At 41.4% G+C, this 27,207-nt stretch overlaps 1 protein-coding gene across 1 annotated transcript in view; it reads left to right on the forward strand.

Moving 5' to 3' along the window:
• Window positions 1-4,337: 4,337 nt before the first annotated feature.
• DSG2 (desmoglein 2) overlaps window positions 4,338-27,207 on the forward strand; it is a 48,670-nt gene continuing 25,800 nt past the window's right edge. The window contains exons 1-3 of the mRNA XM_028480599.2: window positions 4,338-4,666; window positions 22,013-22,048; window positions 24,420-24,554. Of these exons, the coding sequence (XP_028336400.1) occupies window positions 4,628-4,666; window positions 22,013-22,048; window positions 24,420-24,554 (210 nt within the window). The 5' untranslated portion in view covers window positions 4,338-4,627. The remainder of the gene's footprint in view (window positions 4,667-22,012; window positions 22,049-24,419; window positions 24,555-27,207) is intronic.

Below are 27,207 nucleotides of genomic sequence, written 5' to 3' on the forward strand. Positions count from 1 at the left end.
CTCTCTTCTCAACCTGACCCTGAACTCCTCCAGCTTTGCCTTGTCCATGTCCTTCCTGCCACACTCAACTCCGGAGATACTATATTCCAGACACTTTGACCTCTTAATTATCAGCCAGGCCACTGTGAAACTCTGACTCACACCCACCATCCGCTACTCCTCTCCAGCTCCTGGGTTGCAGTATCGTTGGGGGAAACAGACAAACACCCACCAACACACGTGCATGTGTGTATGTGCACATGTATGCATGTGCGTCTCACACACACACACACACACACACACACACACACGCACACGCACACGCACACAATCCCAGACCAACATTTTCTGACCAGATCCACTATTAATCCATCCAGAGTGGATATTTCAAACACCTTCCCCAGTAACTCTCCTTTTCCACTTGTAATTAGTTCCTTCCATGTGGGCTTGGTTCAACAAATCTTTCTTTTTTTTTTTTCTTAAGGTAAAGTAGCTTTATCTTTTTTAAAAATTTAATTTACTTATTTTTTATACAGCAGGTTCTTATTAGTTATCTGTTTTATACATATTAGTGTATACATGTCAATCCCAATCTCCCAATTCATCACACCACCACCCCATCTCACCCCCCTTTCCCCTCTTGGTGTCTGTACGTTTGTTCTCTACATGTGTCTAACAAATCTTTATTGATCATCTAATATGTGCTGGACACCAGGGACTGGGCCCACTATGAATATGATATGGCCTCTGCTCTTAAAGAAGTAACAATCTTGAGAAAAGAAAGCAATCAAAGAAGCAGTCAGGAATGAACTAACCATAAACCACAGTGTGACTGCTGCTATGTAGGTTGTGTGAGTCACTTTGAACACAGCCACAGAGAATGAAAGGAAAGTTAAGTACAGTAATTGGAGAGAATGCAAAAAGGAGAATTGAGGATGACTCTTAGGTCCCTGGCTTGGGCAGCCAAGTTGACAAGGCATATGAGGAAGTAGCAAGCCTGAGCTGGAGAGGTATAGAGGGATAGGGAAATCTTTTTTGTCAGTATGCTGAATTTGATATCCCTACAAAATTATTATGGTAGTTTGATGTCCCTATGAAATGTCCAAATGGTAATGTCCCATGTTCGAAGCTCAGAAGAGAAAGTTGTGATGGATCTGCACAATGGGAGTGGCTACAGAGTCGTGCTAGGTACCAAGTAAGAAGAAAAGATAGAAAGGAAAGAACTCAAAAGGCATAAACACTTAACAGGTTGGCAGAGAATAAGAAATGTATTGAGAAAGAATAGTCGAAAAGAAAGAAAATTAGGCGACTCTTTCTGCCTCCTAAATCTACCTGCAAATGTGGTCTCATTTCAAACTACTTGCTAGACTTTTCTCATTGGATATTGCTCTAATATCTCAAATTCAATTTTCACACACACAAAAAAACCTTTACTTCTGACTTTCCTGTTTGTGTCAACGTTATGAAAAAAAAATGCTTTTTTCTCAGATAAATCTGAAACCCCTGACTCTTCACCAACAGCCTTTATGCTTTGAGTTACTCTGTCCTGACAGGTTCAATGTCTCCTTCACAATTATTCATCCTTTAAGAATCAGCTCACCACACCACTCCACCCCAACCTCTCGGTCCAAAGCATGAGTTAGGTACTCTCTTCCCTACGTTGGCTTTATACCATGCAAATAGTTCTACCACTGCACTTATAACAGTCTATATGTTAGGTATAGCTATACTATTTCATAAGCATCTATTTTTGTTTCTTGGATTACTTATCATTGTATTGACAATAAAATGCAAATTAAATGTTTGGTGAACAGAGACAAACTAAATGTTGAATAAATGAACAAATGAGTGGAACTAAACCAGAAAACAAACTCCTCCTCTTTTCACCCTTCTCCCTTTACCTAGATATATGTCATAGTTTTTCCTGTATCCACATAACCTTTATTTTCTTCGTTTTTTAAATTGAGATAGTTTATGTACAATATTATACAAGTTACAGGTGTGCCATATAGTGATTCACAATTTTAAAGGTTATGCTCCATTTATAGTTATTATAAAATATTGGCTATATTCCCTGTTCCACATACCCTTTATTAATCAACATTCTATGAGAAAGCCTCTTGACCGTCATAACCAGTTTTTGTTGGTCTTTATGAAACCTTTTTTTTTTAACATTTTTGTTTTAGATAATACTAAGAGATGATTCTAATAAGCTAATCACCTGTGTGTACATGTGAAACAAAGTATGCTGGGAAACATAACCCAGATAGATATTTTGAATATATCTAGATGTTAAAGCTAATTATTTGCACAAAGTACGTTTTTTAACTGATGCATTATAAGTACGTGTCTTAAAAGTACATTTACCATAATGTTCAACTAATTTAGGGGGAAAAACCTGAAAATTAAACCTTTCACATCTTGTTAACACTTCAGTTTATTTTAAAGCAATCAGCACTTCATTGGGAATGGCATTTGTTCTTGTGCAAAGAGATTTATGAAATAGATTGACTCTCATGCCAGCAGAAAAAAGTCAGGAGCTAGAGAACTAGCTGTGTACGATCTGACTTCCAACAAGTCCCTTCAACTCACTGTCATAAGTTTCAGAATTTTTAAAGAGGAACTAATTCAAGAATGACATACTATAGCATTGGATTGTACACATATTGACATCTTCTCTCAAAGCCTTACAATAAATGTCTTATAGAGGAATACCTTCCTGAAACTGCCTTTGACAGCCTCCAGGGGAGAGTAAATAATCCAACAGAAATAAAATTTGCATTAGCTTTTCTCATTCTGGAAGCTACAATTATCTTCATTACTAAACAGAGATCAAACTCTAGATAATGAGGCATAAATACTTGCCTATAGGAGTCAGTTGCAACAGCACTAATTTTAGGTAGGACTTATGTATAGTTTCCAGGGATGATTTGTGAGTGTTTTGGTAAAGCCTGCCTTGTTTAATTAGTAGCTTTCCCAGCAGTGATGGGGAATGAGAATTATCACCAAGGGTGCTACCAACCACACCTAACTCAAGAGAAAGGAGTGGAAACTAGAAGACATTCTTCCTTCCTGACTCAGCTACATAACCAACGTTTATTGAGAGTCCATCATGGTACTCAGCACTGTTCTAGTCACTAGAAACAGTGGGAAACTAAGCAGACACTCCTCCTAGATACTTAGTCCTCAGTTTAGCCACTGATACTTAAGTAACACTATGAGAAAAGTCACTCTGCATTTACTCCCTAAACAGAGGAAAATGTGGTTCTCAGCTCAAAGAGGGAGTGGTCCCTGGCAGCTTAGAAAGAAAGGGACTAAGGCAGAGATGGCCATTGTACTGGATCTGGAAAAGTGGCAAGATTAGAACTGGGGAAAGAAGGGTAGGAGATACTGGGGGAGGGAGAGGAAGGCACTTTTAACCACAAAAGGAACTCTACTATTTTGGCCAACTCTGATGTCAAATGTCTTGTTTTAGTAGCAAATCAACCCTTTAGACTTTTATAGGCTCTTCCAATACTTCATTATCAATAATTAGCCTTTCTTAGAAGTTTCCTAATCTGTTGCTGATTCTAGAGTTTCTGTTTTTCCGAGAAGAATCCAACTTAATATTTACACTTGCAAAAATAATACCACCACCACCATTTGTTGAACCCGGATGTGCTAGACACTACAGAACGCATCATATAGATTTTCTGATTTAATCTTCACAACAGTCCTATTTGTTGGGTGCCATTAATCCCATTTGACAGATCTGGAAACTGAGGCACGGAGAGGTTGTACAGGTCACACAGCTAAGTAACTATTGCAGAGAGGATTCTGACCTCTAGTGACGCTTTGTGTAAGAGATTCTGTAGATCATATCGAAGTGTATATGTTTCCCTGAACCCCTCTAGAGTTTTCTCCCAGTCGAGGCTAGTTAACAAGGGGTCGAAGAACTGTCCATTTGGATCATGTGTGATTCTCCTAATAACCGCTTGTCCCTGAGCCAGACAAGCGGCAAACCTGTGGGAAGCACTGAAGGGGCCAGGGGAAGAGGTGAGAAGCCTTCGCGGAGATAACCACCTGAAATCCTGCTCCAGAACCTTCGCTCCCGGAGAGCGGTCCACACGCACCCGGCCGCGGTGAGGACGCGGGTCCGGGCGTCACTCATCTTTCTCCTTCGCGCCACCTGGGCCTCGCGCAGTTACAAAGCGCTGGACCTTCCGGCGGCCTCGGGCGGCCGGGCCGGCGCACTGGCCGCCGCGGGCCTGGGCTGCAGAGCCGGGCCACCCTCCGGCGAAGAGCGGAGCGGGGCGGGGAGGGGAGGACGGCGGGGCGGGGCCTGCCACTCCAAGTCCCCAAGCCGGGGACGTCACGGCTCCAGGTGCGTGTGCGGCGGGGGGCGGGAGTCCACCGTGCGCCTCCCTCCTCCACGCAGGTCCCACCTCAGCGCGAGCAGCTCGGCCGGGCTCCGGCCTCCCGGCTCCGGGCTCCATTTTCTCGCGGAGGCCACACCTGGAACCGCGCCTTTGGGCAGGGCCGCGCGGCCGCCGCGGGGGAAGGGACCCTCGGGGCGGGGGCGCCGGAGAGGAGCGGGCGCGCGCGCGGGGACGCGGGGAGCCGGCGGCGCCGAGGGGTGCTGGTGGCCCGAGACGGAGGCTGCGACGCGATGGCGCTGGGCGCGAGCGGTGCGCTGCTGATTCTCCTGGTAAGTGCGGGGAGCAGGGGCGCGGAGCCTCGGGCGGGCCTGGGCAGCTGCGGGCGCCCGGCCTGCGCCCCGACCTGCCCGCTTCCGCCGGGCAAGGATCGGCCCGCCCTGCGCTCCCTCTTTGTGCCCCGAGGTGGGAAAGGGCCGAGCAGGCGGCGGCGAGCGCGGACCCTGCGGCTCCGCTGGGAAGGAGCGGGCGTGGGAAGCTGGCTGAAGTTCCGTTTTTCTTGCCGCCACGCACAAGCCCTGGCGCGTTTCTGTATCTGCGATCCGCGGATGTAGTGAGCCCTGGAGCGGGGACACCTTTCCTGGAGGTCGAGGGCTTTGTCCGGAGTCTCCTCAGACGGCAACATGGAGGCGGTGGGAGCAGCCGCCGCGCCTCCTTCCCGGGGCTCCCGCCACCCGGGCGCGGCAGTGACCTGGGGAAACACCTGTATTCCTAGACTGCAGACCAGGGCCCCAAATAGTTTCTTTAATGTATTTTACAAAGTGTAATTTTTTGGTTATAGCCACGTTACTTTTGAAATCACCCACATATAGTCTGAACTTAAAGTTCCCAAAGTTGGTGTTTTAAAACAGCCGCCTAGTATTAAAGGTAATGAACATATGTAATAGTTTTAAGATTTTTTTCATTTTAAAAGATTACAGAAAATCGATATGTAGCGCCACAGTCAAACGGGATTTTCAGAGGTTCTTAAAGGAACTGGCAGTGTTCCATCTCTCGATCTGCATTTCTTATGCCTGGCTTCTACATTCAGATGGGTTTTTAAATATGTTTGTTTTGTTTGTTAAAGGAATTGTACATAATTAAGAAATGTATCTGCTTTATAAGGGTTTGCTAGATGGGTTTTGATAAAGTGACAGTTATCCTATTCATATAGGCGTGCATTCACCTTCCAGAGACTTAACAAATGTATGTTCACAGAGATTAGGTACAAAATCATACTGCTTTCTTATATAATGGTGAAAATAAAAACTACAAGTACATTCTCTGAATTGAAAGCGCTAACTTCCAAAAGATTGCCTTCTCTCTATCCCAGAATTACAATGAAAGAGGGAAAATATTTTTTTTCCTTTATATCTCACACAGGAAGAAACATGACTAATGAAATATAGGGATTTCAGTGAACTCTCACTTGCGTGCTATTTAGGACCTGCGGACCTTTGGCACACCAGTTAATTTTCATGCTTTTTATCCATTTCATTTTGCCTAAGTCATTGAGGTAATTTTCAATTCAAGTTTATTTTGTTAATAAAACTTTTCAAAGATAATTTGTGGTTTCCTTTTTGGCCTCCAGAGGAGCAAAGCAACTAGTTCCCTCATCATGGTACTTCCTGACTAAGGAGATTACAAAACTAGCATAGCACCTAACTTAGTTTGAGGGTTAAATATTAAATCCTAGAAAAGAAATTGCCTTTGTTCTCAAATGATATAACAAGCAGGCCAATTCAAGTACATTTACAGAGAAATAGGTATATAATTTAGGCATAATTTTTACTTTAGCAATTCAGTATTTTTACTTTATTGAGCAGTGATTGACTGCTCCTTTAAAAAGAGATCATAGGGCTTCCCTGGTGGCGCAGTGGTTGAGAGTCCACCTGCCGATGCAGGGGACATGGGTTCGTGCCCCGGTCCGGGAAGATCCCACATGCCGCGGAGCGGCTGGGCCCATGAGCCATGGCCCCTGAGCCTGCGCGTCCGGAGCCTGCGCCCCTCAATGGAAGAGACCACAAAAGTGAGAGGCCGGCGTACCGCAAAAAAAAAAAAAAAAAAAAAAAGTGATTATAGCTAACTGAATAAGCAAAATTCTTGGACACTTCTTTGTATTTTCTGCAATACTTTGCATGATATAAATTTGAATATGTTTATTTTTGGTCAAAGAACAGTGGGCAGTTCAGCATTTTGCCCCTGATGTGTTTGAAGTTGGAAGTATAGATTTTAGTGAAGAATATTTGGAAGCAGCTATGCTGACAGAAGTACTTCTCCAGGACACAGCTCTTTTATAGAAGGTAATAGAAATTGTAGTGCGTATGGGTCAGGGTTCTAGTTGTAGATCACAGAATTCACTCTAGCTAGTTAAAGCAGGAAGATATTTATTTCAGGGCATTGTGTTGATTGCATCCGTGTGGCAAGGACTGAGGAAACACTCCATTTTGAGCTGTCAGTAATGACTTCAAAGCCATCCATCCATCAGAGCCTAAGCACTTAGGGAGCTGCTGCCTCTCCTGTGATCAGGAACCAACACTGTAACCTGGCTGTGTGGAAACGGCCATGATCAGGGTGCTACTTTTGCTGCCAGCTCCAGAACCATGCCACATTTGCTAGGATGCATACCAACGAAATGTGCCAGGACTCTGCATCTTGGTACCCATGAATCTAGTATGGAATCTACTAGATGAACACTAGAGCCCAGAGTAAGATAGCTTCAAAAACCCAGCTCCATCCACATCTATGCTTGCCAGCAAGAACAGCAGACACGTAGCTTCTGCTTCACTTCCTTCTTTCACATCTCATGTAGATGCTGGTTGTTGAACCTAAATCACATTCAGAACCTTAGCTGCTGGGAGTCTATGATATGTGGTCTCTAGGCTTCCTCTGAAGTTCAGGGAGATAAGCCAGAAGCGAGATGTTGAGTGGCACCCACATAGCTATCACACAGCTAGAGCCCAACTCTATCAAAATGGGAAATAGAGGTAATATTGTAAATAAAGTCAGAGAACCTTTCCTCACCAAGAGTTCTTTACCTGGGATTTACCGACTCCCAAATGGTCCATACATAGAATTCAGAAGGTCCTTAGACATGGCTGGGAATAAATTATGTACCTGTTCTCACTAATGTTTAACTGAAATTTAACATTTCTTTAAATAATGTGTAGGAAAGACACTGCAATAACATAGCAGTACTTGTGACTTTAGACAATAGAATTCACAGATATTTTCACATAATACTAGAGGTATCTTAAAATACCATTTTTCTCATCATTAATAGACTTTCTACTATATTTTATTACTTAACGTGTTGATAATGAAGTACATGACATGACTGCATCACAAATTGGTGTTTTTAAAAAAATTCTGATAACTATTTCAATGTAATTGAGTTCATTCATAATTCGATGTTTTTTATTTTATAAATTTAAAAACATTATTCTGAGAAGAGGTCCACAGGCTTCATCACCCTGCTAAAGAGGGCACTTGGGGGGAGAGATTTTCTGGTGGTTGCCTCAATTTTGCCTTTGACTAATTAAGCTTGTCCTTCAAAATCAAACTACATTTTAAAGATTCAGTGGGAGCAAATTATACTGTGAACGGTTGTGTCTACTAATATGTTAGTTTGTTAGGGCTGCTATAACAAAGTACCAGAAACTGGGTGGCTGAAAACAGAAATTTATTTTCTCACAGTTCTAGATGCCAGAAGCCTGAAATTAAGGTGTGGGCTGAAACCTACAGGTTTCCTTCCTTGCCTCTTCCTGGGGTTGGGTGCTTGACCACCAGTCTCTAGGATTCCTTGCCTTGTCGGTGCACACTCCAGTCCTCTGTCTTCATGTGGCATTCTTCCTGTGTCTCTTCATATCGACTTCCCTCTGTGCATGTCTGAGTCTGTGTCCAGATTTCCCTTTTTTATAAAAACACTGGTCCTGTTGGATCAGTGCTCACACTAATGACATCAACTTGGTTAAATCTGCAAAGACCCTGTTTCCAAGTAAGGTCACATTCGGAGGTTCTGGGGGTTAGGACTTCAATATATCTTCTTTTGAGAGACACAATTCAACCCATAACAAGTAGGTTCAACTATCTATAAATTATCAGCAACTTTGGAGTTATACTTAAGGTTCTAATACGCAAGTGGATAACAGGTTTTAGAATAAACTCAAGTATAAGTGAGATGGTAAATACTGAAGCTTATAAGAATAATCAGTTATATTCAGGGATTTTAGAAATGTATGATTTCACATTTGTTTTTGTTTCTAAAAAATTAATAGGTAATGGGGAAATGGCAACTCTTAACAGAAGTTTCTTTAATTATAAACTTAGGGGAAAGTACTTTACAAAAAGACATGAGCATTAATTTCATTTACATTCTCCCTGATCATTAGAAATACCTGATGAGCTAAATTAAAATCTCCAAGGTTAAAGTCCAGAAATGTATATCGATAGAAACTTCCCAGTTAATCTAATAATTAGACAGGTGTGAGAGAATTACCAATCTAAATTTTGAAAAATAGTTTATTCATGAATGAAGCATACAAATATTTATATGGAAAAGAAATTACACATTGAATAGGGGTTCATATTTTTAAAACCGCCAAATTGCAGTAAAAGTCAGAAAGCTTAATTGAAATTATAAATGAGCTTTACATCAATTTTAGCATTTCTCAATCACAGCTTTTTTTCTGCCTTTCATTGTGCCACAGATTTTAACAGCTGATAACACTTTTCAAACATACAGTCCACATATGATGAAAGATTGTTTTCTCAGTTAAGTTTATCTTAAAGTTTCAGGTGTATACCACATATGACATTGCACTCTTTTTGTTTACTTCAAATTATTTTAAAATTTATTGAGATTTTTATCATATGCAAAGCTTGATTAGGGTGAAGGAAGCTGGAACACCAGGATTTGTACCGTAGTCTAATGGTAAGATGAATGATGCCCACAAGAAAATAAACTAGGTAGGAACTAACCCCATATGGCCACTATTTAGTGATTCCCTGCTCAATTCTAGACCGTGTGCTAGACATTGGGAGACCAGTAAAAAGTCAGATGGGTTCTGCCCTCATGGTGCTTACAGTCTAGTAAACAAGCAAATGGCTAAATTCCAAATGGGTGTTGGTAAGAAGAGTAATGATAAAAGAACACACGGTGCCATGGAGCCTACAGAAGGAGCTCCAGCACTGAGCATCCCAGCTAAGACCTGAGAATAATTATAAATTAGCGCGATGATATGAAGAGAAAGAGGGGGAAGAATGTTCTAGGTAGAGAGAAGAGCATATGCAAAGGCCTGAAGACAAGGATGCATGGTTCCTTGAGAAAACAGAAAGAGTCCATGTAGCTGGAACACAGTATGCAGAGCAGAACGCAGAAGGCTTAATTGACAAGTGAGTGTTTTTAGGGAGGTGTTCAAATCATAAAGAAAATGAAAAGATGAATATTAGTTGAGTTGGTCAGGAAGGGGTGGAGAAAGAAGAGATGGTAGTCGACTGGGTACAATTTTGCCTCATTAAAAAAAAAAAAAAAAAAAAAAAAAAACTTCCAGAATTTGGGATGCTGTGATCAAAGACCGTAGAAAAGCCCAGACAATCCTGTGGAGGGAGGGTGCAGCCTGGCAGGAGGGTTGGTTTGGGAACAAGGGTTCTCAAGAAAATGTCAGGGCCGGGGGTTGCGGGGGGAAGGGTGTGAAAGGGGAATTTTGATTGTCACAAGGTGCAGGATGCTACTGGCATTTAGTACTCCAAATGCAGGGTGGCTAAACCTCCAGCAACGAACAGAACCTTCAAGAAAATATTGGCCACTCAGGAGGACTTTTCCTATCAGAAATGCCAATAGCTCCCCCCGCCCCCGCTGAGAAATGGTGATAGGCAAATAGTGAGAGATTCTAATCAGGGATTCATCTTATTTACCTCTGTCTTTTTAAAATGCAAATATCCTCTCAGTTGATTAAGCCTTGATACATTCATTTATTCAGCAGGTATTATTGAGCACCTACTCTGTGCCAAACACTTTTCTAGGTCTTACCTCAAAATCGCACCTTCATGGGAATTCCTTTCATCAGTCTAGCAGGTGCCGCCTAGCTGATGGAATGAGAAGGCAGATTTGGGCGGAGACGAGAAGAAAGAGGTCCCATTTCCCCTATTGAAAAATACACACATAAGTGGCCCATAAACTCCCTCATGTTGGAGATCCACTCTCCTTACACCCCAAAAGTGCTAACTGGGAAACGGGGCAGGGGGCCTAGCTAAATCGTCATCTTGTTCTAACACTGTCGATCGGCTCTTCTTTCAAATATCTCCTTCCTTTGCTTCCATAGTACCCTGCTGGGGGTCCTTTCACCTCCGGGAGGCTGCGGTGGTTTTCCCACCCGGCCCCGGAGGATATGCTGTGCTCACATCACCAGGAGGCACAGGAGGTACATGGGGGAGCCAGAGCGTGGCCCGTAACAGCGGTGGCTGAGGGGCGCGCCCCTGGGACCGCGCGGGAAGCCCTGCCCCTTGAGACGCAGCGCCCTAACCTCGAGCCTGCTGCCTCCTCCCTACGCAGAGCGTTTCCTCAGGATTCTAGCTTAGCATTTCTACAGTTTGTGCTCTGAGAATGCATCCTTCCAGCTACTCAGACTTAAAATTTTGATACCCTCTGATACCGTCCCCTGTCCTCCACACGCAGGGCCCTGCCAAGCGCTAACGTCGTCCCCATAAAGACTGTTGCCTCCACCCACCCATCCCGGTGCCATTACCCTATTACGGGCCCTCAGCACATCTGTTCTGGCTTATTTAACCTTCAAACTGTCTCCTGCCTCTCGTCGTGGAGCACTGCCAAAAAAACCTCTCCGAAGCTCTGGGGGCATAGTATCCCTCATCAGAAGCTGATCCTTCTAGGATCAATGAAGATCCTTAGCACAACTTTTTGTCCTTATTTTCTACTCACTACCGACACACGGTCTAGGTGTCAAATTGCACGCCTTCCTGTTCTTTGCCCTCCCTCTGCAAGTTCTGGCCGGTGCGGTCTTTAAAGCAGATCATTTCGTTCCGCCTCCCATCTGCTCCCGCACCTAAACCTCTCCGGATTTCTCTAGAAGGAGGTCATTTCTGCCTTTTCTGAGCTCCCCAGAACTGCTTTTGCAGCTGCCCTTCACACAATGAATTTTTTCTACCTCTGTTATAGTAATTTATGTACACTTTATCTCTCCTGGTAAACTTCTTTAGAGCAGGATCTACGTACCATTTATCTATACTAGCTCCATGCCTTGGACACAGAAGAATCCTTTAAAAACCTAAAAGCTAATGTATCTTTCTATGTTTGGAAAAAGGTGGAATAATAATCTGAATTTCATTTGTTTAGAAGAAACATTTAACGCTCAGATAGTGTGGGTGGTAAGTTTTTGTTTGACCTTTAACACATTCGGCGATTACTAGGTGTGCTTTCGCTATATGCCAAACAGCCTTCTAGATGCTTGTGAGCTGTCCCACTATCATGAAGCCTACAGTGGGGGAAAGGAGAATGTAGGGAAACTAATTTGACATTTTTTGAGCACCCACTGTGTGCCAGTAACTGGATTTACTGAATGTTATTAATGGGTGAATCTGGGTAGAACCCAAGTCCCCCGACACCAAATGCCTCTCTGTCAATCCAAAGGCATCACTGTGACCTCCTTTACAAGCAGTTTTCTATAGTTAGTCATACGTAAGGCCTGAACTTCTGGAACTAGATAATTGGTTCAGTTTCATTACAAGATAGAATCATTCTAGAAAGGAAAAAAAGGAGAAGAAATGTAAATTGAAATTTGCCTAATTGCACAGTCCTGCAGAAGTATTCTAAACAACTTTCTAAAACCATTGATTTTTCACTGTTCAGTTTTGCCAGTCCACTTATTTGAAGCCAATTGAAAAATGCCTGTTTTCCACTTTGGACCTTGGAGTCAATTGTTGGTCAGTTTCTGGTAGTTCCTGCAGTTTGACTTACTGACAGGACAGTGCCATCTAGTGATGAAAAAGGACAATTTGAAGTTCTTGGTTTTCTTAAGCTTCTGGGGGGGAAGAAATCTGGTTTTCTTCATTCTATTCTTTTAGTGTAATTTTCAGGAATATATTGCAGCAAAAGGGTGGAAACAGGCCATCATTTTTGTTTAAGAAGTTATGTATTATGTAGATGTATCTGAAAAGATATATTTTACAGATTTGCTTGTATTTTGCCTGATTCCAAAAGCATTTGTGGCAATTATAGAAAACACCAATAGGGCTTCCCTGGTGGCGCAGTGGTTGAGAGTCCGCCTGCCGATGCAGGGGACACGAGTTCGTGGCCCGGTCCGGGAAGATCCCACATGCCGCGGAGCGGCTAGGCCCGTGAGCCCTGGCTGCTGAGCCTGCGCGTCCGGAGCCTGTGCTCCGCAACGGGAGAGGCCACAACAGTGAGAGGCCCGCGTACCGCAAAAAAAAAAAAAAAGAAAGAAAGAAAAGAAAAGAAAACACAAATAAAATGTTAACATATTTCAAAAATGATAAATGCTCAGGATCAGTAAATCTTCAGCTAGAAGAAGAGGTATGAACCAGGAGGAAACACTGTTTAAAGCAATTTTATTGTAGGTGATTACTACTTGTAAAGTGGAAAATCTTCTTGTGATGGGAATAACTCAGTTGCTGAATTTCCTTATTTGCAATATATCGTTTCACACATCTCTGTAATTAAGGGCTAATTCTCCAGTCTATGAATTATGCAGGCTCTCCTTCCCTTTCCTTTGCTACTCTGTGATTTTACACAATTGTTTTCAAAAGTGGGGTCTCTGGACCAGCAGCATCAGCATTACCCGGAAACTTGTTAGAAATACAGATTTTTATACCCCACCCCAGCCCTACTGAATCAGAAACTCAGAAGTCTTGTGTTTCAGCAAGAAGATTCACGTGCCACTCAAGTTTGAGAACCACTGTTTATTAACATCCCTATTAGAAAATAATTGGGAATGGAAAAAGAAGATTAAATATGAAAAAGCCTACTTTTAGCTATTATTAGCAACTCTGATTTTTTTTTTTTAATGTTTTAGGGGCCAAGGAAATTGACTAAATAAATAATGTTGACTTTTTTGGGTCTTCTGTTTATTTGTCTATGCCCAGTTAAAAATAGGAGCTGTCCAGGATTACACAAAAGGCAACTTGAAAGGACAGTTCACAACATGCTCTAACAACTCAAGTGTAGCACAGCATTGCTAACTCTGTATTTTAAAGTTCTTGGCACCAATAAATGTTTCCAAGGAAAATATCTCCCCATTTAAAGTTAACTTCAATATGACTCACCCCAAATCATATTTATTAAGATTAGCCCAAACATCTAAAGAGCAGGCAAAAAATTATGGTCAATTTATAGAATTTATGATCAATTATAGAATTTATGTCAGACTTAAAGTATATAATTTTACTATCTAAAATTCAAATTCAGAGTTGAAAAATTAAAGTTCAAAATATTGCTTTTCTTGGTTGTTGAGTTTTTTTAAACAGCAGCCATGAAAACAAATGTATGTTTAAACTAGCTGTTGAGTGAGGCAGCCCTAGGAATTGTACTTATGTATGGGTCATTTATAAGTTGGATTTTTAAGTTGGGAATTTCTAAATATGGTATAATGTTTAGCCATAAAATAAATTTTATAGACCACCTCTCCTCCTTCAAAAAAAAAGACCAGAGGAAAATAGTATGAAGTATGATAGGTGAAATTCTAATATAAGTCTGATAAACATCAGGTTTATCAGACCTTCTTGTGCATACAGAGTCTACTGAGGACCAGTTCTGTCTATACAATTAGAAAATTCAGGATATGTACTCAGAGGAAATAAACAAGTGGCATCCATGACCTTTATTTTATCTCGTTTTATTTCCTTTAAATTATTTTAGCCAAAGCTGGAAACACTTTAAGAATGGGTTGGGTGTAAGCCAGGGACCTTAAGAGCAATTTCTGATTCTGCCTTCTGTACAATGAAAGGGAGAAACAGAATTTTTAAACATTCTGCGTGGTTGGAAGGGTGGGTAGGAAAGGGAAGTAACAGGTTTTTCTGTGATTGTCGGGGGTGGGCATGACATTGAAGAGCAGCAGCGGGCATGTGTTAGGTCACCTCTGTTTGGGTGCTGAAGATCATCTGTTGACCACCCTGCTAAAGTAGGCTAAAGTTCTTTCTGGCTGAATGGAAACAATAAGCCATTATAATGCCTCAAAGTTAAAACAATATTTTAAACTACCTTGTACCCCTCTACATCTCATCTTCAGTAAGTTATCTATTGGTCTGAGATATTAAAGTTTAAGGGGTCACCTAACCTTGGACTCAAAGAATCACAAAAGAAAGCTTCAAAATCCTCTACTTCAGGCCGACAGCCTATTAGCCGGGAAGAACTGTCATCACTGACTTGTAAGTCCTCCAAGATTCTGTTTGTTAGACTCATCAAGGTGAGTTCAGAGCAGGAAGTCTTTTCTAAAGGTGCGGACCTTGGGAACAAAGAGTCATTGATTGATTGTATTTTTTCAGTGATATTTGACCTTCCCTCATGGCTCTGCCTAAAAGAAAAAAGAAAATTATTTTCTTTCCAGTTAGTTACCAAGAAGGCCAGTTTTTACAGGATGCATGGGATCTAACGGTAGAAATTTTTTTTAAATTTTTTTGTAAACTTCAGTAAATTGGGAACGCTTTTGAAGGATTTTTCTGGTTCATCTAAAAACACTACTTCTTTGACTACAGAGACTAGAAGCTTACTTTTCTTCTTCAGTCTTAAAGGCATGTCACACATGACATTTTTCCATCACCAAGTTCCTTGTGAGAAAAAAGAATGACAGATTTCATAGTTGGGAGAAACCATAATGGTCACCTTGTACAGACGTCCTTCCAATGCTTGAAATCCTTTTAACAGCATCCCCACAGGACGTCACTCAAACTTACAGAACTGAAAATGTTCAAAGGGAAGTGGGAAGGAGTGGGAATGGAGGACGGAAGACAGAGTGTGTCAATTACTCCATTTATATTGTCTGCAATGTGCTACCAGTTTGGAAATTTACATAAATCCATGGTCCTCCAGAACTTGCATGACCTTCTTGACCCTAGCTATTACAGTAACTTGCAATCAGAGAAACATGGTCTAAGTTAGGGTTTCTCAACCTTGGCACTTTGCATTTAGAGCCAGATAATGCTTTGTTGGAGGAGGGGCTATCCTGTGCATTGTAGGATGTTGAGCAGCTTCTCTGGTCTCTACCCAATACATGCCAGTAGCACTTACTTCCCCCTCACCCCACCCCCGACACACGCACTCTGGTTTGATAAGCAAAAATGTCTCCACATTTTACCAAATATCCCAGGTGACCACAGGATGTCACAGGAAAGGGGTGGGGGAATTTGTGTGCACAAAATCTCCCCCAGCTGAGAACTACTGTCCTAAATTAAGAATGTGTGCTGTGAGATACACATTCCTAAGGAAACATCCAAATCATTTACTTTAGGAAGGAGTAGTTAAGATCGTAACTATTTCCTTCGTCAAATAAACAAACAGTTCCACAACTGACAAAATGTTGGTACAACTCTCTTGGGTTGTTTGTACCATGAATGTGGAGCAAATATTTCAGTCTATCATGTCTTTATTAAGTGTCTGTGAAAACAGGCTATTGCAATAGATGCCCTACAATGCAAACAGCAGAACTATTAGTTAGATTCCAAAAACGCTCAGCTTTAAGGTGCACATCAATTTTGGTAACTTTTTAGTGAAGTGTACTGAATTACTGAATTTTCAAAAACCGAACATACCATGTAACCAGCAACGAGATCAAGAAACATAACCGGCACCCTGACACTGTCTTCACTGAATCCCTCCCCTCTACCACCACCACCTTGACCATGGCGCTCTCATTCCCACCTCCTGGTCTGGCTATTCCTTTTGCAGGGCTCCACCTGACTTGCTCCCTCACCCCATTCTGGTCTCTATGCAGATGTAACCTCCCCTGAGAGCCTCTCCACGGTCTTAAATCTCTCTACCACCTTGGCCCTGCTTTAATTTTCTTTACAACTTTTATCACACCCTACTTTTGTCTGTCTCCCCAACATGTAAGAATCCAAGAGGACAGGAACATTGCAGGAGCTTGGGAAATTGAAGGCATGGATACATACAGATTTCAGAAATTTTAAGATGAGGAAAATGCAAGTCTTAGAAATGAGGAAATACATCATAATTGTATTCACCGAGTGCCTGCTATGTGCCAGTCATTGCAATAAATACATTTATGTATTATTTCTTTTAATTTGTATAATAACTCTGAAAAATGGTACACGTTAGGCTGCTTTCAAATGTAAGCACCAAAACCCAACTAAAAGGTTAATTAAAAAGAATGTTTAATATCGCATAACAAATGGTCAGGAGATGGGGTGGCTCCAGATTTGACCAGTTTCATAACTCAAAGATGTTATGGTTTCAGTTTGGCTTCTCTGCCATTTTATTAGCTTTCTACTCATGGTCACAGATGGCCGTTGTGATTCCAAATGTCACATCCTTGCTCAGCAGTCTCCAGAAGCAGGTAAAAAGAGAGGCTATGCATGTTTTTCTTCTTATCAGAGAGAAGAATCTTTTTCCAGACTCTCCTGATATCTCATTGGCCAAATTCTCTGGCACGTTGTTATAGACTGAATGTTTGTGTCCTCCCAAAATTCATATGGGATAGTGTTTGAAGATGGGATCTTTGGGAGTTAATTAAGTTTAGATGAACCTTTTGCTACTGAAAAATAATTAAAACACAGCCTCTGGTAAAACAAAGTTAATAAGAAAAGCTCTATCTTTATTCCCTCCCCTTTAAAGTGGCTGAGGAGACTGGAAACAATTTTATAATGTGTGTGCTACACCTACATACCCAGATCTTGGCTTCTAAATACCATTCAGTATTAGAAATCAGGGCTCCTTGATGAAATGGTTGATTCTAAAGCTAGGACAGGGAAAATACAAGATGAGCCTGGAGCATCTTGTAATACTAGACAGGAAGAAAGAGCTCAAAAAACAAACATGGGGACATGTCAAAGGGACACAGAATCTAACCATAAAGATCTTTCAACGGCCAAAGTTTAAACAATAAAATAAATTAAATAGTATTGGATTATAACCCACAGAATAAAATCAATATGCATGAGTCCAAGCTGATAAAAATGATTGAATTAATAAACAAGTAAATGAGGGAAGAACAGACAAATCTTTCTTACTAAAGAATTCCAAATAATATATATAGATGCCCCTCCCCTCGGAAGTGGTGCTTAACCTCTCTCCTCCGGGCATCCCTACTCCAAGGGTGAGCTAGACTTAATGATTCATTTCTAAAGAATACAGCAGGTGAAGGGGAAAAGAGCAACTTTACAGTGGAGAAACCTACAAAGGCTACTCTAACAAGTATTGTCAGGTGAGTATCATGTACCCCTGACATGCTGTGAGGAAAAGGGCACTTCACCACCACTCTGTGGTGTTCTTTACAAAAAACACATCACCCGTTTCTAAACGTAAGAAAAACAACAGATGAATCCAAATGAGAGGACAGTCTGCAGGATAATTGGCCAGTACTCCTCAAAACTGTCAAGGTCATAAACAAGGAAACCCTGAGAAATGGTCACAGACCAGAGGAGATTAAGGAAACATAACAACTTCATGCAACGCGGGATCCTAGATTGGATCCTAGAACAGAGAAAGGACATTAGTGGTGGAAACAGTAAAATCTGAATAAAGTGTGGAATTTAGTTAACTGTGCATTATCTAAATATACCAATTTTGATATCTTAGTTTTGACAAATGTACCACAGTTATTTAAAATGTTAGCTTTAGGGACTTCCCTGGTGGTGCAGTGGTTAAGAGTCCACCTGCCAAAGCAGTGGGCACAGGTTCGAGCCCTGGTCTGGGAAGATCCCACATGCCGCAGAGCAACTAAGCCTGTGCACCACAACTACTGAGCCTGTGCTCTAGAGCCCACAAGCCACAACTACTGAGCCCGCGTGCTACAACTACTGAAGTCCGCGCTCCTAGAGCCTGTGCTCTGCAGCAAGAGAAGTCACCACAATGAGAAGCCCGCGCACCACAACGAAGAGTAGACCCCACTTGCCACGACTAGAGAAAGCCTACGCACAGCAACGAAGACCCAACGCAGCCATAAATAAATTAATTAATTAATCAAAATATTTTTTAATATAAAAATAAAATGTTAGCTTTAGTGGGAAATGAGTAAAGGCACTCTTGGTACCCTCTTTACAATATTTGTGTAAATCTAAAAATATCCCTGAATTAAAAATTTATTTAAAAAGAAATGTGTGCTGAAACAAATATTGTATGTCAAATGTACTTCAATTTAAAAAAAAAACATTTAGGGAAATTCTCAAAAATCAAATGCTGCTATATCTAAAGCATTAACAATAGTAAAATGTAAATGGGATAAAACCCCTTCAGAAGCAATGGGGCAAAGAAAAAAAAAGAGTGTGCTAGGCAATTCTTGAAACTGGGTGCTGGCTATGTGGATGCTCATTGTACTGTTTACTCTGCTTTTGTATATACAGTCATCTCTCCATAACCGCAGGGGGTTGATTACAGGAATCCCCGCCCCCCAGAAACCAAAATACGAGGATTCTCAAGTCCCTTATATAAAATGGCGAGGCGCGTCTTACTCCATACCTGTGGGTTCTGCATCCGCGGGTTCTGTGTTTGCAGATATGGAGGGCTGACTATAACTGCAATTTATTTTAAAGGTTAAAAATAAGTAAATTCATGAAATAAAAGATTCTCTGCTTTCAAGATATTAGCAATCAAGAGTGACAAAGTTTCTTGTGTTAACTACTGAGATAATAATGAATAGGTGGACTTCGTTGTCTGTATCCCTCAGCAAACGAATGATACTGCATATCACAGTTCTACAACTTTGCTACTTAAAGTGTGGTTCAAGAACCTGCAGCCTTGGCATCATCTGAGAGCCAGTTAGAAATACAGAGTATAAAGCTGAACTCCAGGCATACTGAATTGAAATCTTCATTTTATCAATAACAAGATCCCCAGTGAACAAAATACACATTAAAACTTAAGAAGCACTGTTTATAGTCATGTAGTTTTCTTAACAAGTCACATCTAAAAAGTACATTCCAATAAAAAATGAAGATACTCTTATAAAGAGTTTATGGTTGACTAGAAGACTAAATTGGCCCCTTTTGCTTACATCCTGGGACACATGATATTTGGTCAGAATGATAACATTTACTTAAAATAACACATATTTAATATCATACCTTTGCTAGGCCCAATAAGATTCTAGGGAAGAATAAAAGTGGTAAATATTTTATCCAGCCAACTCCTCAGTGTGACCCGTACAGAGAAAAGAAACCAGTAGTTAAGAGGCTGGGCAAGAAATATATCACTTTTTAAGAATGTCCCCTGATGATGTGACAATGAAGAATCCTGGATCTAGTCCCTAGTCTTTCCCTACAAAAATACCCACCAGAGAAACATGCAGAGAGGAGTGGTCCATTCAGCATTGCTTTCACTTGTTATTTTATACCATGCCACCTCTGAAAGTACATAAATTTGGGGAGCACGACTTTGGTTGGAGATATCTCTGGCAATTGCTAGCTGGTAAACTAGTAATAGAGAGGATGAGGAAGAAATAATATATCTGACCATAAAATAGAAAATTAGCCATGGTGGTTCATCTGCCCCAGAGAAACTCATATTACAGGCTGAACATCCACTGTCCTTAAGTATCTCTTTGCAAGGGTGGAAACAAGAACACGTGCTACAAGGTAGAGGAAAGAAAGGAAGGCGAAAGATCCATGTGTAGAACAGACCCTGCAAGAAGCCTTCAAAGGGATGTGAGTAAGCGAAAGAGACTGAAAAATTTTAGAGAAAGCCCTACTTTCCATGATTTACCAACCAAAGCTTCATGGATCCATGTGACCTGAGATGCACATGAAAAAAGGCAGATAAGACTGAGAAAAATCCCAATTTAATACAGATTACAAAGAATTAATACATAAATAGCAGGTGAGGAAGTAAAGGCAATAAGTATAGACAACTATTTCAGGTTGGAATTATAGTAGAAAAAGGATATATGGAGCAGTAGATTAAACGTTAACAGAAACAAGGAAGAGGTTTGTTTGTGTGTTTTTAAGATGGGGAAGATCTAACTTTGTTTGACCAACCAATGGGAAGGAAATAAACATGTTTGATGAGCCAGCAGCAAATGAAGATAAAAGATTAGTGAAAGGAACAAGTTTCTTGAGAAGATAAACGTGGGAGAATAAGTGGAAAAGTTGAAATTAAAGCACACAGATGATGGTTAACCTTGGAAATGCATCAGGACACCTCTTCCTTGGAGAAAGAAGGGAAGGAGAGTGTGATGGAAGATACAATCTCAGTCAAATAAAATGTGGGATCATCTAAGAGTGGGTTCAGAAGTGTGGTCAATGTGATTGGGGTATTACCTGGAAGTTTGGGATAGTATGATAGGGATGCAATACTAGAAGCAAAGATAGAAGCAAAGATAAGGCCGTTGTATAATTTATGGTCTGAATGAGCACACTTTTGAGAATGAAAGGGGTGCTAACAGATGGGATGCCTGCACAACAGGACTTGCCTGGGCAAATGTAAACATACATAGTCACCCTAGAAACAAACATCACCCCTGAGGAGGGAGCATGGTTGTGTGACGGGTCCATTCAATCTCTCTGGCCCTCTCTAGCGATGTCAGTACAGGGTCAAAAAGAATCATAGTTAGGCTTACAGAGTTGGGGGAAAAAGTGAGGCAGGAATATTAGAAGATCAAGAGATTGAGGATCCCTGAGTCATTGGCAATATCTTTGGAATGGCTGGCAATGGTGGAAGTGTTCTTAAGCCACTTGCCTCTTGTGGCAATTGAGCAAATTTATCAATTTCAAATAATTTAAGTGTAAATAGCCACATGTGGCTACCCTGTTAGAATTGCTGGTTCAGATTAAACCAAGAGAAGAGGAAAGCCAAGAGGAGATTAATGGACAATAAACAAAGTGCTGCAAAAGTCAAAAGGCAGGATGGGGGTTTGTTGTGCAGATTTAGAGTAAACATAACTGTATTTAGTTCTGTATAATGATGTGTAATATAAGTCCAGAGTGCTTGATAAGAACCAAAGAAAAGAGTTGGTAGGCCTGAGGAAGCTGAGGAATGAAGTCTGAATATGGGCAGTCATGTGTGACCCGAATATGGGGCATGATGGGAGTTAGCGGGGGAGGGGGAGGGGGGAGTGCATCTCACACTAAAGGCCTTGAGGAAAGGTATGTGGATCCCTGAGAACATGAGGTGAAAACCACAGGGTAAGGAGGGAAGGACCAGAGAGTGGCTAAGATTTCAAAAGGAGAGTTTGTGTCTTTGTTTTTCAGATGTGAGTTGTGTTCTGAGCTTCCTGGGGAAGGGAGTATGCATATAAAAGAATATGGATTCCTCTCTCTGGCCCTGGTCATGGTGGGAAGCAAAGGGGAAAATTAAAATTTGTTTCCTTTTGACAAAGACGCATAGTAGTGGTTAAACAACCCCCACCTAATATCCTAGGTGCTAGGTTATTCATTAACAAAGTATTTAAGCTGAATTGAGTGATAAATTGTATTAAACAACAAATAATTTTATTTTCCAGATCTGCTTTAACTTTGGAGATGGACTCCATTTAGAGGTAAGGAACCGGGGGGATTATTCCTGTCTTTTGGGCTCAGGGGCTTAATTTCATGGAAGACAGTTGTGCCTTTCCCAGATTGAAAACACACACTCCTGCTGAAACTTCTAGGTGGCGTTTCGGGGGGCTTCAGGGAGCTCCGGTCCTTTATGTCTCAGTGCAGAAAGAATTCAGTGAGAGGCAAAGTGATAAATAAGAAGTGATTTATTAGACTAGGACACTTGTGAGGCTTACAAGGGAGCAGGCAAGCATTGCACTGCTCCGAGTACTTAGTGGGCTACATTTTTATAATCAAAGGAAGAGGAGGGAGGGGGAGAAGACCACATTCTTTTTCATTCTTTGAGTCTTCAATCATTAACTCCTCCTACATGCTGGGTGGGGGAGTTTTTGACCCTATATGGTGCATCCAGGACCGTCATGGCACTATGGAAAAATTATTTCAGGTCTCAGTACAATGAGGGTCTTTCACTTTGAAATGTCACCTTTCCATAAATTACTGTTTTTGTGTGTGCAGAGAGCATGTCCTAGGGGTCATTAACTTGTTGACATCACTGGGCAGATTGTAGGCCTTATTTTCCACTAGTGTTTGATTGTTTTGGGGCATGTCTCATGCTTCTGTTTTGCATGGTTTTATTGCTAAGCAAGCTGATCTGGCTTTGATGCTAAGTGACTTGCTCTGCTTTATGAGTCAAGCAAGCTTGTTTCAGGATTTTTCCATTGCTTTCTTGAATGATCATTAACTTACTGGGGTCTCCCAAAGTCCCCTAAAGTTCTCTCTCTATCTACAATCCCGTAGTGGGATTTCTGAGCTAACTACTTGATTATCCTACTCTATCCTTATCATCTCGGACTCAGCCGTTCCCACTCAAACACAGGAACTTCTATCCAGGGATGTCTGTGCAGCATATTTTGACAATCTAAATGTCCATCAATGAGAGAATGGTAAAACAATTTATGGTACATGGAAGAATGTCCATGATGAGGTACTGAATGAAAAATCAAGGGGCAGGACTTCCCTGGTGGCACAGTGGTTAAGAATCCACCTGCCAATGCAGGGGACACGGGTTTGAGACCTGTTCTGGGGAGATCCCACATGCTGCGGAACAACTAAGCCCGTGTGCCACAACTACTGAGCCTGCGCTCTAGAGCCTGTGAGCCACAACTCCTGAGCCCGCGTGCCACAACTACTGAAGCCTGCACGCCTAGAGCCTGTGCTTCACAACAAGAGAAGCCACCACAATGAGAAGCCTGCGCACTGCAACCAAGAGTAGCCCCCGCTCACCACAACTAGAGAAAGCCCAAGCGCAGCAACAAAGACCCAATGCAGCCAAAACTAAAATTAAATAAATAAATAATGAATCACCCTTTAAAAAAAAAAATCAAGGGGCACAATGAGATGTACAGTATAATTCCATTTTTATTAAAAAAGAGACCTTTTTACATGTGCAGATGTGTGATCATAAGAAAAGATCATAAAAGATATTTATCAAGCTGTTAACAGTGAATGCTCCAAGTATGAGTGAAAAAAGTAGGAGGATGTTTTACATTATAAACTTTAATGTTATTTTAATGTTTTGATACATAATTTAATTTTTTTAATTATAGAAGACTTTTTCCCCTAAAAACAAAGAAAAAAATCAGTGACCTAGTGATAACCAGTGTAAATATTTTGAAATAAAATACATGTTATATACAGCAACAAAATGAGTAAAACTGTAAATCTAGTGTAAAAATCATTTCTGATCTTAAAATACTAGGTCAGCTGTATTAAGATGTTCCTTGGATAAAATATATATTCATCTATTAAAGCACAACTGAAAATTTATAGAATAGTTTTCTACCTAAAGTTTTTGATAAACCAAAGATGGGTGATTTAATCCTTTAACGTCATTCTTAAAACAATAAATTCATTAACTGACATTTGCACTAGTTTTAGTTACATTGATATCTTATCAACAGGTTACTGACATTTAGTCTTAAAACATTAGTAATTCATTTTTAAATTATAAGGCACCACAAAAAATAAAACTTCATTTTCAGTCAGTAAGAAAAAAATTCTTGACTTGGTATGTTAATTTTAATTTGCCCATTTGTAAGATCACTCAATTACTCTTACCTTTTTAACTCTTCACTCTGGGAGATCTCTTCTAACTAATAAAAAACTGCTTTACTGGTTTGGAAACAAGCTCTTCGGTATATAGTGTTTGCTAGAGTGTATATATTTCCTCTTTGAAAATGAAGCCTGTTAAAAAAATATGAAATTTATACCTTTAAATTTGCACAGCCCCTTTTCAAATTTAGTAAATTTCAGGATGCCATACTAATGTCTTAGGGTACTTAATCATTTGGGGTCATTATTTTGTTGTTTTAGGCCTTACACTCAAGAAATGAAAATAAGCTGCTTCCTAAACATACTCACTCAGTGAGGCAAAAGCGTGCTTGGATCACCGCCCCTGTGGCTCTTCGGGAAGGAGAGGATCTGTCCAGGAAGAATCCGATTGCCAAGGTACCTTCTGAAGAGGAACAGGAAATGCATGCGTATTGCTAAAGTGTGGTCTGAGGACTTTCATGTTCACTTTAAAATTTTAGGAAAATTATATGATGTACTTACTGAGGTTTTAATATTCCAGATATCACCTGGAAGAGCCTCTTTCCCATTCTGGAAGATGCAGCATTATTGGTGAACATATATATATAATGTAGGGCTTTGATTCAACTAAGAGTTGAATCTGGCACTAAGTTGAATCTTTGTTTAACAGAGTGTTACAATGCTCAAAAGGAGATAGTATCATGTGTTGGGGGCGGGGCAGTGTTCTTTTTCCTACCACCCTCCTAGTTTCTCTGGCTGAAGCCCTGGAAGTTGGACAGACAAAAAAACAGATTAACAAGAGAAAAACAAACAAGCTTAGTAACATGCCTATCACGCATGTAGCACATGGGAGTACCCAGAGGTGAGTAACTCAAAGGTTTGGTTAGGATTTGGGTTTATATAGCTACTTAGCAAAAGAACAATAAATTTTTAGAGAAGTGACAAGATGAAAAGGACCTTGAATCTCCAGGAGCAGCAAACTGGCGGAAGGCAAATATATGGGCAACTAATAATAGAAAAAGCTAGTTAGTCAGGTTTGTTTTGTGGATTCCTCTGGTCCTGTCTCCAGGCTGATAAGTATCTAACTCCTGTGGTTAACTTTTGTCCTTCCTCATAGAGAGGGGTGGAAAGGCACCTTTACAAATGTATGTCCTGCTCTTAGGCAAATAGGGGGAGGGCAGAGAGCTTTCTTGTATCTGCTTCTCAGTTGCTTTCGGCTTGAAATAATTCTTATACCAGAGTTGCATATTCTGCCACCCTACACATGAAAGTAGTTTTCAAAATGAAAAGAAGTGATCTCTAATAGGTGGTAGGGTGACCACACATCCTGCCTGAAACAGTCTGAGTTTGTAGCCATTGTCCTAGCCTGATCATTAATAACTCCCCTTTCACTCTCAAAATGCCCATTTTTTTGGATAAATTTATATGGTAATTCTATTAATATGTATCTCAGACTTAGCATGTGCAAAGTCTGAACGCTTGATTTTTCCCAAAAGCTGTTCCCCATAAGTTCTACCCATTTCAGTAAACGGCACTGTAATTCTATCCAGTATTTCAAAAATGTAGCAAGTACTGTCAGTTCTATGCCAAAAATGTATTCCAGATCTGTCCACTTCTCCCCATTGCCACCCTCCTTGTCCGAATCATTGTCAGCTCTGACCTGTGTTACCAAAAGCACCCCGACTTCATCTCCCTGCCTTCACTCTTGCCTTCGCCTCCCCCCACCACAGTCCATTCTCCAGAAAGCGGCCAGAGTGATCTTTTGGGGGTTTTTTGTTTTGGTTTGGTTTTCTTATAAATTTATTTATTTATTTTTGGTTGCATTGGGTCTTCGTTGCCGCACGCGGGCTTTCTCTAGTTGTGGCGAGCGGGGGCTACTCTTTGTTGCGGTACGCGGGCTTCTCATTGCGGTGGCTTCCCTTGTTGTGGAGCACGGGCTCTAGGCACGCGGGTTTCAGTAGTTGTGGCGCACGGGCTCTAGAGCGCAGGCTCAGTAGCTGTGGCTCGCAGGCTCAGTAGTTGTGGCGCATGGGCTCAGTAGCTGCGGCTCACAGGCTCTAGAGTGCAGGCTCAGTAGTTGCGGCACACGGGCTTAGTTGCTCCATGGCATGTGGGATCTTCCCGGACCAGGGCTCAAACCCGGGTCCCCTGCATTGGCAGGTTGATTCCTAACCATTGTGCCACCAGAGAAGCCCCAGAGTGATCTTTTGAGAAGACAAATCAAAGCATCCCCTTAGTGAGACCCTTTCAACAGCTGCCCACTGCAGTGGAAGAAGTAAACTCCTCACCGCGGCCTACAAGAACTCTTGGGATTCATTGGCCTTGACCTCCTCTCTGACCTTAGCTCCTATCAGCCCCCAGCCCCCACTCTGCCACCTCCCTAAGCTGACACAAGCCATTCCAGCCTCCCACCCTTAGCACTTGCTGTTGCCTCTACCTAGAACCCCCTCCCCACAGATATCTGCAGTATCTCACAGCATCAAGCCTCTAGCCAAGAGTTAGCTCCCGAAAGAATTCCCTTCCCGGCCTCACCCCATCTCAGTCCCCTCTCTCGTTCTGCTCAGTTTATAGCTCATTCGCCTCCAGGACATTATGTCATAAATTGCTTGCTTGTTGTCTGGTTCCCTCAGTAGAGTGTAAGCTCCCCCAGGGCAGGGGCTTAGACCTTAGGGCTCACAGCTCATGCCCCGTGCCCTGAGCAGTGCCAACATCCAGTAGGTGTTCAGTAAACATTTGTGTGAATGAATAATTGTTCATAATGCAAGTTGTCCTTCATCTTTCCCATCTTATAAACATTATACATGATGAGCTCCTTAAAAGAAGGAGCAGCTACAGAACAGAAGACAACACTTTCCTTTTTCCAGCAGCATGTTGTTTTCATAGAAGCCTTCTAAAATCTAAATGTTTAGTTACAGTTTTAAATAATAGTATGTATATAAGGAGTTAAGCTTTTCGGTTTGCTTTGGTTTGCTTTGGTTTGGTTTGATGAGAAATCTGAGTCATTCACACATTCTTTCACACATTCTTTCCCTAAAATGCATTGATTCTTTGGGGTTCGATAAGTGTTAGC

This window comes from Physeter macrocephalus, chromosome 19, assembly GCF_002837175.3.
Source record: "Physeter macrocephalus isolate SW-GA chromosome 19, ASM283717v5, whole genome shotgun sequence".
In the NCBI taxonomy this organism is placed as follows: Eukaryota; Metazoa; Chordata; class Mammalia; order Artiodactyla; family Physeteridae; genus Physeter; species Physeter macrocephalus.